At 36.7% G+C, this 15436-nt stretch overlaps 1 protein-coding gene across 4 annotated transcripts in view; it reads right to left on the bottom strand.

The window, feature by feature from the left end:
* Positions 1-15436, bottom strand: part of TENM3 (teneurin transmembrane protein 3) — a 763383-nt gene that overhangs the window by 169041 nt on the left and 578906 nt on the right. For all 4 annotated transcript variants that reach the window (XM_037831054.1, XM_037831055.1, XM_037831056.1 and 1 more), the window contains one exon: positions 2733-2855. In XM_037831054.1, the coding sequence (XP_037686982.1) occupies positions 2733-2855 (123 nt within the window). The remainder of the gene's footprint in view (positions 1-2732; positions 2856-15436) is intronic.

Below are 15436 nucleotides of genomic sequence, written 5' to 3'. Positions count from 1 at the left end.
CTTCTTCCTTCTGCTCTTCCCTGGAGCTGTATCATGTTTCTCTGGCCTCTGGAGTTTCAAAATAGTTGTTTCAGACAATTTCTGCCTGCTTAATAGTTGTGCTGGTGGAAGGATTGAGTCCTGGAACTCCCTACTCTGCTATCTTCCCACAGTCCTCTTGATTAGATTTTGTGTAGTTGCTGTATGGAGCTAAGGAGAACAATTCAGATTGGATTTATTGATTTGGCTGTCAATCACTTATCGAATGCAACTGAAACCAGGACAGTGGATGAGAAAACCCAGAGCAGTTATAGTATGAAAAAAAGCAAAGTACTGAGAAATAGAGATTTTTAGGGGTCAGGTAGAGGAAGGTGAGTCAACTAAACAAATTGAGAAGGAGCTGCCAGAAAGGCAGGAAGAAAGCCAAGGAGAATGTTGTATCACAGAAGCCAGGAGAAAAGAACATTTTGATTAGGAGGGAGATATTAACTGTGTTAAATGATACACAAGAAGTCAAATATGATAAAGACTGCAGAGTATTCATTGACTCTGTTGAAATAGCAATTGATAAATTTGGAAGATATCAGTTTCAGTGAGTGATTGTTGCAGAGGACAGTCGTGAGGAAGGAGTACCGCAGAAGCCAGATTGTGGCAGGAGTAAGGGAAAGGCAAAGAAACGTATAAAGTGAATAAATACACCTTGTTTGACTTTTTCTGCTAAGTAGGATGCAAGGTCATCTGCTGAGGGAACTGAGGAACTGGCATTTTAAGGATAGTAGGAGGATTTGAAATAACTTGAGAAATATGGAAGAGAGTTTGCAAGAGAAATATAATAGTGTTGCCAGACTGCTGAAGTTGGTGACTCAAGAGATAGGGGTTTAAATTCCTTCTTATACACTTGAGGAAGTTGAGGCTGAAAGAGGCTAAGTAACTTGCTTAAGGTTATAAAGTCAATTAAGTGAAAGAGTGAGGTTTGAATATAGGCCTGTGTGATCCTTTCCAGTACATTAAGCTAAATGAATTCTTTGGTCCAGAGAAATAATTTTAGTTTCTGGAAAGAGATTGCTATTTGAGCTAAAAACTTCATTCTTATCTTTTTATTCACTGTGTCAATTTTCATCAGTTTTGCCTGAGACCCCACACTTCTGATCCATCTATCTCTAAAATGTTTTAGTCAAAGAAGGTCTTAGGAAAAAGCAGTAAAGGATCAGGATATATACTAGAAATTCTTTTAGGTACTAAATACCATTTAGAAGCTTTGGCTCAGTAATAAAGGCAAACATGGAGTTCACTGAACACGTAGCACCATGACTGTTCTTTATATTTATGAAATAAGAATAAAATAGAATTGCATAAATAAGAGTATTGCATTTAGAATCTATGAAGTAATTTTCTTAATAGGTTTAGCACAGCTAAATCTCTCTGAGCTTTGTTTAAAACTCTAAGGTTTTCACAAGGATTGTAATTTCCTAGAATTTCTGAAGAGATATGTAATCTACTTCTCTGGACAGAATATAAAATGGGAGTAGTGTGGGATGGTGCATGGACATTGCAGGTTCTTTAGAACCTAAAAACCTTAATTTGGAAAAACAGAATTAAAAATTCCTTACGATTTAGATTTCGGGGACAATTCAAGAAAAGAAGATGAGACATTACTATTACTAAAGTCACTCTTTGAACAAGGTCTGGGCCCAGAAATAGTCTTTCCATAAACGGAAATTCCTATGAATCCTCTAGTCCAGCTTGCAGGCTGGAGGATAAGTTCTTCTCTAGTGTACCTGACTCATTCTGGGGCATCCTATCCATTCTTCATGTTGGAGGCTTCTTTCCAAAGCTAAAAAGAAGGTAGTTATATGTATATGCAGTCGATCTACAGGTATTATTTAAATACATTTCTGAATAGAATACAAATACAGTTGATAAGAGGAAACCAAGAGGAAAAAGAGCTAGGGAAATGCTTAAAGGCACAAGATGTGTCTGTCTGGTGACATAAAAAGATATCTTGACTTTGATTAAAAAAATATTATGATAGTTTCCAAAAAGTCAGAGGATACAAAATCCATCTCCTTAAATAGAAATATTTACTGGATATTGGTAGAAAAATTAATTAAACAATGTGAATACATACATACACATATAAAAAATATAAAGTTGAAATAATATAAATATACAAATATACATTTTTCTGTGTGTTTATATTGGAAAAATGAAATATAGCATTCTCTAACCACTTAAATTCCATTTTTAATTCAATTGATTTGAAAGTCTCTGTTACCTCAAAGTACAAACTCTTAAAGGTTTAGAAAAAGGGCAATCAGAGGAAAGGTCAAAATATTATAATCCTTTAATGTAGTTTGTATTTAAAAACTTATATGACAAAATTAATATAGTATCCCAACTCTACATACTAGTTGAATGAGGAAAAGTTAATAAAGCCAAAGTAATAAAAGAGATGATACACTTCATTATAATCTCTTTGCAAACTAAAAATAAAACTCAATGCACACTTGCAGGAGAAAAGGTGGAAAAACCTAGCCATAAAATCAGAAGCCAGAAAATTGTATTATCCCTATAATAAAATGTGAATTTCAACCTCTCTAGTAAATTAATACAATGCACTCATGAAAAGATATCTGCAGTTTCAGAACCTTTTCCCTCTCCCATGTAAAATCAGATTTAAACAAGGATAAAAATAAATATATGGAAAAAGGACGTTAAAAGATAAACACATGACAAATAATTCTTTCTCTTACCATTGTCACCAGAAGGCAATGATATAGTGCTTGTTGGCATGGTATCAGAATTCACTTTTCCATTCTCAAATGTGTCATTTTCAGTCTGCTGTAACTGCCAGTTGAGGCCAAATAGATGCATTGCTAAGGGTAAAGAATACAAGTTGTTTAAAGGTCTGCTGCTTATAGTGCTCTATACAGTAGCAAATGGCAAACATGTTTATAACAAGAATCATATGTGAAGTTAAAATTTCCATGTTCTGAAATATCAAGGATAATTGCACAAAAAATTATGAAACAAACAGTTCTATGAACATATACAATTTGCAGGGAATGCAGTCCAATATGGCAGCATTTTTAATAGTGATTTGGTATCACTCAGTTAATTGGTACCAGGAAACTCGTAGGAATGAATTATTTGCTCTACTTTGTCCCAGTTCAACTCTTCACTATCATTCAATGAAGCAGTAAACTCTCTATAGTTGATCACAAGCCACTAGCAAATTTATAATACTTTGTGGCAACATTTGTAAGTTTTTAAGAGGCATGGTGCTATACATTTGAATCACGGTAAAAAGCAAATACTGACTGCACAGATGAATTTGTTGGTGTATGAAATGATCAGAATTTGATTCAGATGTATAATATATGATTAAAATTTGAATATTCTAAATTTAAGATGAGCAGTCTTAGAATTTTTGGCATACAGTTCAGTAATGGCACATATCAAACAATATGAATATGTGTCAAGTAATTCCATGTAAATTTCTGATGAGTGTATGATAATTTTGTAATTTGATAAATAACATAAATTATAATTTTATAAGTAACTTAGTTATGTTATAAATGTGTTCATTAATTTTCTTAGTTTAAAATATATAGAAAATATATCACTCAAAGACCACATAATATAAATTTGCGAATATAATAAAATTTTATAGTGTTTAATATTTTTCTTAATTTATTTAAAATATTTAGAAGGATGTATCACCGTCATATTAACCATGAACACTTACTAAGCACTCATTTTGTGTTCAAAGAATATAGTTTCGGAATTAATACCCAAGAAAAGCTTAAAATCCACTGGGCCATCCAGTGATGGTCGTATTACCGTATCATGAAAAATAACATTTTTTGACATTTTGTTAGACATTATTTTATTTACTATGTATGTTGTAATTTCCAGAGAGGTGGAAGGATATAGAAAAGTGTTTATAAAATAGTATTAGAGCAGTGTGATAACTACCATTGCCAAAAAGATCTTATTAAAAGCCCAGTATACGTAGTAGCAAAATTAAATTGCCTAGTACTGTGTAAAGAGCATGGGTTTTGATGAAGTTAGATTTTAGTTCAATCCTCAGTCTAGGATTTAACCTTAGGCAAATTATGTAATAGGTTAATTTTTTTAAAATGGGGCTCGTTAAACCTACCTCATTTAATTAATGTGAAAATTCTACATTACTTATAGGAAGGATATCTCACACATAGCAGGACAGCTCTTACTATATAGATATTTCATTTATTCATTCTATATTCCAGATAACTGAACAATTTGGAGCCACCTGAACAGACCACAGCACCTCTCAACAATTGGTCACTTTTATCTGTAATGCTCCCCACTCACTGGATAATACCCAAGCATCATGCAGATCATAGGTATTGACTTCTTGGGGAACCCTTCCCTGACTGGGTTAAGTTTCTCTTCCAACACTGTTTTAGTTCACTCATTTACCTTAAATAGTGCCTGCCTGATACCTAGTAGGTCTCAGTAGGTATCTGTCAAATAAATGAGTGAAAGTTAAGACTACTTCCATTTTCTGAGGTTTTAAAATCTGAGAAAACACTGTCATAGATAAAAATACAGTAACTGAAAGGAAAAGTTAACAAATACATAAATAGCTAGAAACGGAGCATCATTACTAATCATTAATGAACAACTGCCTTAATATTGTGCTGTATGAAAGGTAGTTGAACTAAAGTACCCTAGTACTATTTGTAATTGATAGAAAAATATTTTAAGACATTCAACAACTTTGGGGCATTCTATTATCACAGTTCCACATTCTTTTGTTAATACAACCTGATATCAATGCATGCTCGAGTAAGGTCAATACTAAACACAGATAGCTACATCTACCCTTTATATTTTTGACAAATGTGTACACTCACACCCTGCTTAACTTACAGTCTGCCAGTAATTCCTTTTAAATTCTGATTTTCATGGATTAAGATACAGGCTATAGAATTCTTGAATTTACAAGTTGCCAACCTTATAAAGAGATATAACTTCACGTGTCATTTGTATTAAATTACATAGTGTTTGAATGGCAAACTACCAGGAACTTTCTAAACCTTTATCATTTCATACCTTTTTCAGGGTTTCAGATATTTTAGCAATTTCTGAACAAAATAATAGGAGCTAGTTGTGCATACAGAAAAAGGTTTGGATACTTGACAAACATACTGTGGCAGGGCAACAATAAATATTCTAATAGGATCAAAATGTCCTGAAAAATAATTTAAATCATTATCGTGAGCTTTTAACATAAAACGTCTTCTTAAATGATAGATTTGCTGATATTATTGGATTTAATAGATAAAAGAATGAGATAATCCTGGAATAGTGCACAGATATAAATTTTTAAAAAGTAATGAGGTATTTGTATTTGGAAAGCTATTTTATTTTTTGCCAGATGGCCAAAAGCTTTATTACATACAATTTCAATAAAATCAGATTCTTGTTCAACCTAAGACATTGTATAGTGAGAATCATACCCAGTAATATTATATTTTGTTTAATACTGCTTTGAAAACAGAGACTAACAATTTGTTTGGTTTTAGGATATTATCTATTTTGAAATTGCTGATGTTTGGTATTTAGTGAAGCTTTTGAAACTCATGTATAACTTAAGATTTATATACAAATGGAAGGTGTTAGTGGGATGACTAACTCCAAATGCAATGAGAGAAATAGAGAGAGAGATAGAGAGAGATAGAGAGAGAGGGGGAGGGAGGGAGAGAGGGAGGGAGGGAGAAAGAGAAAGAGAAAGAAAGAATGGCAGCAAATTGGCGAAAGTCAAGAATGTTACAGAAATTAAAGTTATCCCTTCCACATTGTGGAGGTCAGGGGTGCAGCACCGCGATCTGGAAAATCCATGTAAAAAATATTTTTTCAGGGTTTCAGGGAACCCTAGCTGCCTCTTGATGGGTAGACACTGCCTCTCCCATTAATTTTACATTGCATATTTGTATACATATATTTTATGCATTTCTGAGTCTCATCTTTTTCTGTGTTATCTGTTGGCCTTTGCGTGTCAACGGAGGCTTCCACAAAACTCCCCCAAAATTCCTATTTAATTTCTTATGCTGACCCATGATATATTGAATCCATGATGGGGAAAGTCGTGATGTGGAAGGGATAACTGTACTGAGCACTGTTTGTGTTTTAACAGCACCTGGGATTTGGTTTTGGGAGTTCGGACCTTGAGAGATATTGAGGCTCCTCCCAAAAGGATTCAAGGAATGCTCTCCAGTGATGACAACCATTTTTCTGTTCTACCATTTGCATTGTGAAACCCTATTTTGTATACATAATGATCTACAGCTTGTTTTATAAAACAAAACGAGGTGGTTGGGAACCGTATCTGTTTTTGTCAATCTCCTGGCTTATGCATGAAAAGTAACAGCGAAGTGAGAAGTTAAACTTTAAATAATTTCCAGCTTATTGACTTGAATAATCCTGCATGAAGGCTACTATACTTGCAAATCATTGAAAATAAATGGTGGAGTTATGTTGAACAGAAAGTGTAGCATTTGTAGCTAGAAATAATAGAATTGATTACTAACCATAAAGCTTTAAGCATAGAGTAATTAATTACTATCTGAAGTTGTGAAGAAAATCATCCCTACCAGCTATGATATGACGGACATGTTATTTAATCTTGTTGTACCTCAATTTGATTAGCTGAAAGAAGGGCTATCAGCACTTACACATCACAGGGCTGCTATGAAGATCACGGGATAGGAAGTAACAGAATGCTCAAAAGATGTTATACTACATAATTAGTAGCTTAATTTCCCTCTTTTCATGTGTGGTATAAAATCAGAGAGCATGAAAAGCAAGGAATGTAAGAGCTGAAAGGAATATTAGTAAGTACCTAGTCCAGCCTCCTCATTTTACAGATAAGAGATGAGGCAGAGTAACAGTGTAATAATGATGATGATAATAATATTAGTGACTACTATTTGTGTCAAAGGTCACATGAATGTAGTGGCAATTTGAGAATAGAATCTAGAGCACCTGACTTCCATACAAGCACTTCCATACATATACAATTCATATCCAAAACATTATCCAAGGCAGAATGGAATTTGTAGATGATAGCAATAATAGTATATATCTATTCAGTGCATTTTTCACATTTTAAAATTCCTTGATACCTGTTATATCCTAAAATGTAGTATGTGGCAGGGATTGTTATCTTGTGTTACGGGAATGAAAGGTAAGCACAGAGAGGGTCAGTAATTTGCCCAATGTCTTTTAAAAAGTTAGTATATGAAGAGAACTCATAACACCAGATCTCCTAACCCTATTCAGGATTCTTTGCCCTACACTATACTGCTTCCCTACTTACCAGAATTGTTCTGAATTAAAACTAAGCATTCACATTAAAGAAATTTTAAAAGTTGAATGCAAATTGTTAACTTATTTTTTACAACGGCAAACATAATCAGATGTTGTTCATGTGTTTAAAGTGACTTCTAAGTAAAATAAGTTTAACAACTATAAACAGTGTATTTTTGAAAGATCGTTTGCAAGTTGGTTGTTTGAAATTGGCATGTATTTTTTCATATTAAAAATGTTAGAATTTTTGGTCTACAAAAGTCTGTCTATAAATCCAGTGGAAACACATACACACATGTGCACCAAAGGACATAAACAAGAAAAATCTGTAATACCCTCAAACTAGAAACAACCAACAGTAGAACGGATAAACAAATTATGGTATAGTCATACCACGGGATTGTATAATGAAATGTAAATGAATGAACCACTCCTAGATGCAACAATATGAATCAATCTCATAAACATAATATTGAGCAAAAGAATGAAGACACAGAGTGAATACTGTATAAGTCTATGTCTATAAAGTTCAAAAAAAGGTAATATCAACCCATAGGTATAAAAATCACCACAGAGAAGGGGCAGGTAATGTCTGGGAGATTCCAAGGGGGCTTCTGGGGTGCTGGTAATACTCTATTTTTCTGTCTGGAAGGGTAGTTCCACTGCTGTGTTTGCTTATGATTTGTGTACTTTTCTAAATGTATATTATAATTAAATAAAAACTGTATTTTAAAAGTCCATCTAATATATAGCATAGCCAAAGAATATATGTTTTCACCCTCCCTAAACCCATTCTGCAAATGTTTTTCTCTATAAGGCTCCCAGGCTTTCCTTCTCATAAGGTTGCAGATGAGACAATTAAGACAAATCCAGTTTGCATCCCTGTGAGATAAGGAGAATCATATAGAAAATAAAAGATGCAGTACAGAAGAATGGTGAATGACTCCATTGGCTGGGAGGAAAACAGGAGTGAGGAAAGGCTTCCTGCAATGCAAATCTCAGGTGTGAGGAAAGCAATATGATTTAACAAATTAATTTACTGTGTTAATGGCTGACAGTCCAGGGCCCTCTCAAACTGATTTGTAGTTTAAAAACTCTGACTTGTCACTCAACCATAGATCCCTATTGTTAAGATGAAGCAATGTGGCTTTGTCACAGACTGAGCAACAATTTTAGCCACGAGTACTGAGTGATCAGCATCTGATTGCGACTGTACAATGAAGATTTCTGTCTGGCCCTTTTACTTCAGCATGTTTATAAATGATTTGGACGAAGATACAATAAAGAGCACTGTTACTGTAGCATGAAGATTACACAGAACTTTGAGGGAGGGCATAAATAACTTGCCGGATTACAGAGTCAGGTTTTAAAAAGATTCTCTTAATTCCTTCAAACTACTATCCTATTTCTCTCCTTCCCTTCACTGCCATTTGTCTCAAAAGAAGAATCTACAATGTTGATTCGTTAGCACATACTCCTTATTTTCCCCTTACTTTCTCTGCTGTTCCTAATTACTGCACTAAAACCTCTCTCAATAGTTGTGGGTGATCTTTTTAACTGCCATACTGAGTAGCCTCTTATCAGTATCATGCTATTCACATTTCAAAAGAATTTGGCATAATTAACCATACATCCTCAATACTTTATCTTCCTTTTCCTGTCTTTCATGGACTAGCTCTTTGCTTCTCAACTGTCTTCACCGAGTCCTGTGTGAAGTCATAGGGGCAATTCACAAGTATTCCAGTTCTCCTGGACATCTAGTAGGTTTACTCTTCCCTGTACTCTTGAAGGCTTGTGACTGTGCTTTGGACAATGAAATGTGGGCAGAGTAATTTGTGTCTCCTTCTGGGAGGAAGCTTTAAGAGTCAATGTGTAGTTTGCTGCATTTCCTTTTGTCCACTGCAGATCATGGAAACGTGCACTGAGTGGTGTTTATGGTTATGGGTGCTTGAGCGAGCAGAGCCCCCTTGGACATGTAGCTTAACTATGAAACAACAACAACAACACTGTGGTAAGCCACTGTAGTAGGTAGCCTCTAAGGTGGTCTAAATGATCCCTGCCTCCTGATATTCACACTCCTGTATAACTGCCTCCCTTTGAGTATAAGCTGGACTTAGTGACTTGCTTCTAATGAAAAAATTTTGGCAGAAGTGATGGGATATCACCACTGAGACTGGGTTATAAAAGACTGGCTTCTGTCTTGGTTGCTCTACCTCTTCTTTGGCTTGCTTGCCTCAGGGGAAACCAGCAGTTACGAGACAGCCCTGTGGAGAAGCCCAAGCTGTGAAAGCCTGCGGCCTGCCAGAAACCATGAGTGAACCTGGAAGTGAATTCCCTCACCCCTAATCTAGCCTTTGGATGAGACTGCAGTCCCAGCTGACAGTCTGACAGCAACCTTAAAAACCTTGAGCCAGAGGAACCCAGCTAAGTTGGCCTAGATTTCTGATCCACAGAAATTGTCAGATACTAAATGCTTGTTGTTTTAAGGCACTATGTTTTGGGGTAATATGTCAAGCTGCAACAAATAACTAACAAAGCCATTGAGATTTTTTGTGTTGTTTGTTACGATTGCATAAATCCTCCTGACTTATATACCTCTTCCGCCATGTAGCCCCACATGCAGACATTCACCAGTCCTTTTTTGACTTCTCCTTATTCTGTCATTTCATTCACTTCTCTGACTTCATTTTTCAATTTCCTGTGGATGGATACAAATACGTATCTCTAAAACTGATCTCTCTTCTGACTAATCCACGTTCTAAACTCTACATTTTCTGACTAGACATACCCAGAAATTCTGCAGTCTCCTCAAAATTTACTAAAGACAATAAATTGTTTTTATCCTCATAAGTTGCTTTGCTCCCTGGTTTTCCTTTCTCTGTTCCTGATATCACTTTTGCCTAGGCAATGAAGTCAAACAACCTTGGGTTGAACCACAGTTCCACCAATTACTAACTGTGTGGTCCTGAAACTTAACTTCTGAAATTTTCAGTTTTCTCACCTATTAAATGGGAATTATAAGACTAACCTTTTCATAGGTTTGCTGTGAAAATTAAGTAAGATTATGTACATGAAGCCCTTAGATTTGTACCAACACTCAATAGATGTTAGCTACAATTACTGCTCCCCCAAATTTTCAACCCTGACTCTTTAACTTTTCTTCTTCCCCAGTCTCCTCATCCAGTTACTAAGTACAGCAATGAACTGTATTAATTCTGTTTTCAGCATAATTACCCTATTCTAGGTCTTCATTAAAAAAATAATTTATTTTTTTCAAGTTATAAATGCACACAGTTTTACAAAGCTTGTGACGAAAAACAGCAGTCCTCAACCCACCTATCTAATTTTCTCACTCTTTAGATAAAACCATTCCTGAATGTTTGGGCTGGTTCTTTTAGCATTTCCCTCCTTATGCCTTAATAACATTCATATAATGTTACCTTCTGGTCTTTCCATTTCAGGCATTATCTGCGGAATTTAAGTTTGGAAGAGGCCCTCATTACTTTTAATTAGTTTCCTGTCTACCATTTCAATACACTTAATATACTATTGCCAGAGTACTATTCCAACTTTTTTACTTCTAGGTCTGTGAGGAGTGGTGGGGGAGTGTTTAAGAGAAGTAGAAGTGGATCTGTGCAGCTTGGGGATAAAAATAGGCACTTCATTGGAAAACAGAAGGATGAGGTTGGAAGGGGAGGGAATAAATGCATAGAATTTTAGATATGGGGTAAGGAAAGACAATAGTTAAGGGAAAAGCTTAATATATATCAGCTTTTTCAATATTTTGCAGAGTTATTTTGGAGGTTCGGATCTCTGCAGCTGAACTGGTTTCTGAAAATTAGGGGTGACTAAAAGAAAATCTTAGACATGAAAAATCAGAAGCAGCCTTGGGCGGCACCTAGTATAATTCCTACTTTTTTGTCATGAAAGCATAGATTCCAAGATGATTCCCAGTCAGTGAACACCCCTTTTAAAAACAGTTGTAATATCTGACATATATTATCTACAAAATCAATGAGCACAGATTTCATACCACCCCCATTATTGGTAAAAAAAAAAAAAAAAAAAAAAATTATCAACTTGAGCAGTGACTCAGATGGGATGTTAAGCTATCAATCACTATTTGAATTTACTGTTACTGAGAGCCAAAAGATCCACTCTAGACTACACGTTTTCAGGTTGTCTCGTGATATTATTGTACCTTAACCAATTTTAAGATGCTGAAATTAAAATATTTATTCTGTATTCAAACATATCCATTCTATAACCTCTTCAGCTTTTTTGGTAGACTTTTCCAGTAAATATTGAAGGGAAAACTTCATTAACTGAATAATTTTGAGACAATGGATCACTCAATGAAATTTAATGAAGGTTGTCTTTCCATCTCAAAGATCATTCAAGTGATAGAAATTACAGCTTACAAACCTTTTATTTTTCAAAGCTGATGGAGACGAACGAAATCCATGATATAGTTTCATCTCCTCCTCATAAAGAAACACAGTATATACCATTGTTTTAAACCAATATATATTGGTTTGATTCTTAAAAGCTGGCATGCGGGTCTTTGCGGGGGGCGGGGCAAGATGGCAGACTGGTGAGCTGTATGTTTTAGTTACTCCTCCAGGAAAGTAGGTAGAAAGCCAGGAACTGCGTGGACTGGACACCACAGAGCAATCTGACTTTGGGCATACGTCATACAACACTCATGAAAACGTGGAACTGCTGAGATCAGCGAAATCCGTAAGATTTTGCGGCCAGGGGACCCGCGTCCCTCCCTGCCAGGCTCAGTCCCATGGGAGGAGGGGCTGTCAGCTCCGGGAAGGAGAAGGGAGAACTGTAGTGGCAGCCCTTATCGGAATCTCATTCTACTGATCCAAACTCCAACCATAGATAGACTGAGACCAGACACCAGAGAATCTGAGAGCAGCCAGCCCAGCAGAGAGGAGACAGGCATAGAGAAAAAAAAAAACAACACGAAAAACTCCAAAATAAAAGCGGAGGATTTTTGGAGTTCTGGTGAACATAGAAAGGGGAAGGGCCCTGAGGCGCATATGCAAATCCCGAACAAAAGCTGATCTCTCTGCCCTGTGGACCTTTCCTTAATGGCCCTGGTTGCTTTGTCTCTTAGCATTTCAATAACCCATTAGATCTCTGAGGAGGGCCTTTTTTTTTTTTTTTTTTTTTAATCCTTTTTTCTTTTTCTAAAACAATTACTCTAAGAAGCCCAATACAGAAAGCTTCAAAGACTTGCAATTTGGGCAGGTCAAGTCAAGAGCAGAACTAGGAGAGCTCTGAGACAAAACGCAATAATCCAGTGGCTGAGAAAATTCACTAAACACCACAACTTCCCAAGAAAAGGGGGGTGTCCGCTCACAGCCATCATCCTGGTGGACAGGAAACACTCCTGCCCATCGCCAGCCCCATAGCCCAGAACTGCCCCAGACAACCCAGTGTGACGGAAGTGCTTCAAATAACAGGCACACACCACAAAACTGGGCGTGGACATTAGCCTTCCCTGCAACCTCAGCTGATTGTCCCAGAGTTGGGAAGGTGGAGCAGTGTGAATTAACAAAGCCCCATTCAGCCATCATTTCAGCAGACTGGGAGCCTCACTACACAGCCCAGCAGCCCAGAACTGCCCTGGGGGGATGGCACTCACCTGTGACATAGCACAGTCAGCCCTCAACAGAGGACCCGGGGTTCACGGCCTGGAAGAGGGGCCCACTTGCAAGTCTCAGGAGCCATACGCCAATACCAAGGACTTGTGGGTCAGTGGCAGAGACAAACTGTGGCAGGACTGAACTGAAAGATTAGACTAGTGCAGCAGCTTTAAAACTCTAGGATCACCAGGGAGATTTGATTGTTAGAGCCACCCCCCCCTCCCTGACTGCCCAGAAACACGCCCCATATACAGGGCAGGCAACACCAACTACACACGCAAGCTTGGTACACCAATTGGACCCCACAAGACTCACTCCCCCACTCACCAAAAAGGCTAAGCAGGGGAGAACTGGCTTGTGGAGAACAGGTGGCTCGTGGACGCCACCTGCTGGTTAGTTAGAGAAAGCGTACTCCACGAAGCTGTAGATCTGATAAATTAGAGATAAGGACTTCAATTGGTCTACAAATCCTAAAAGAACCCTATCAAGTTCAGCAAATGCCACGAGGCCAAAAACAACAGAAAATTATAAAGCATATGAAAAAACCAGACGATATGGATAATCCAAGCCCAAGCACCCAAATCAAAAGATCAGAAGAGACACAGCACCTAGAGCAGCTACTCAAGGAACTAAAGATGAACAATGAGACCATAGTACAGGAGACAAAGGAAATCAAGAAGACCCTAGAAGAGCATAAAGAAGACATTGCAAGACTAAATAAAAAAATGGATGATCTTATGGAAATTAAAGAAACTGTTGACCAAATTAAAAAGATTCTGGACACTCATAGTACAAGACTAGAGGAAGTTGAACAACGAATCAGTGACCTGGAAGATGACAGAATGGAAAATGAAAGCATAAAAGAAAGAATGGGGAAAAAAATTGAAAAAATCGAAATGGACCTCAGGGATATGATAGATAATATGAAACGTCCGAATATAAGACTCATTGGTGTCCCAGAAGGGGAAGAAAAGGGTAAAGGTCTAGTAAGAGTATCCAAAGAAATTGTTGGGGAAAACTTCCCAAATCTTCTAAACAACATAAATACACAAATCATGAATGCTCAGCGAACCCCAAATAGAATAAATCTAAATAAACCCACTCCGAGACATATACTGATCACACTGTCAAACACAGAAGAGAAGGAGCAAGTTCTGAAAGCAGCAAGAGAAAAGCAATTCACCACATACAAAGGAAACAGCATAAGACTAAGTAGTGACTACTCAGCAGCCACCATGGAGGTAAGAAGGCAGTGGCACGATATATTTAAAATTCTGAGTGAGAAAAATTACCAGCCAAGAATACTTTATTCAGCAAAGCTCTCCTTCAAATTTGAGGGAGAGCTTAAATTTTTCACAGACAAACAAATGCTGAGAGAATTTGCTACCAGGAGACCTGCCCTACTGGAGATACTAAAGGGAGCCCTACAGACAGAGAAACAAAGAAAGGACAGAGAGACTTGGAGAAAGGTACAGTACTAAAGAGATTCGGTATGGGTACAATAAAGGATATTAATAGAGAGAGGGGAAAAATATGACAAACATAAACCAAAGGATAAGATGGCTGATTCAAGAAATGCCTTCATGGTTATAACGTTGAATGTAAATGGATTAAACTCCCCAATTAAAAGATATAGATTCGCAGAATGGATCAAAAAAAATGAATCATCAATATGTTGCATACAAGGGACTCAGACACAGGGACACAAAGAAACTGAAAGTGAAAGGATGGAAAAAATATTTCATGCAAGCTACAGCCAAAAGAGAGCAGGTGTAGCAATATTAATCTCAGATAAAATAGACTTCAAATGCAGGGATGTTTTGAGAGACAAAGAAGGCCACTACATACTAATAAAAGGGGCAATTCAGCAAGAAGAAATAACAATCGTAAATGTCTATGCACCCAATCAAGGTGCCACAAAATACATGAGAGAAACACTGGCAAAACTAAAGGAAGCAATTGATGTTTCCACAATAATTGTGGGAGACTTCAACACATCACTCTCTCCTATAGATAGATCAACCAGACAGAAGACCAATAAGGAAACTGAAAACCTAAACAATCTGATAAATGAATTAGATTTAACAGACATATACAGAACATTACATCCCAAATCACCAGGATACATACTTTTCTTGTACTCACGGAACTTTCTCCAGAACAGATCATATGCTGGGACATAAAACAAGCCTCAATAAATTTAAAAAGGTTGAAATCATTCAAAGCACATTCTCTGACCACAATGGAATACAATTAGAAGTCAATATCCATCAGAGACTTAGAAAATTCACAAATACCTGGAGGTTAAACAACACAATCCTAAACAATCAGTGGGTTAAAGAAGAAATAGCAAGAGAAATTGCTAAATATATAGAGACGAATGAAAATGAGAACACAACATACCAAAACCTATGGGATGCAGCAAAAGCAGTGCTAAGAGG

The sequence above is a fragment of the Choloepus didactylus genome, chromosome 3 (assembly GCF_015220235.1).
Source record: "Choloepus didactylus isolate mChoDid1 chromosome 3, mChoDid1.pri, whole genome shotgun sequence".
NCBI classification, from domain to species: Eukaryota; Metazoa; Chordata; class Mammalia; order Pilosa; family Megalonychidae; genus Choloepus; species Choloepus didactylus.
This window is presented reverse-complemented; position numbering and strand designations above follow the sequence as displayed.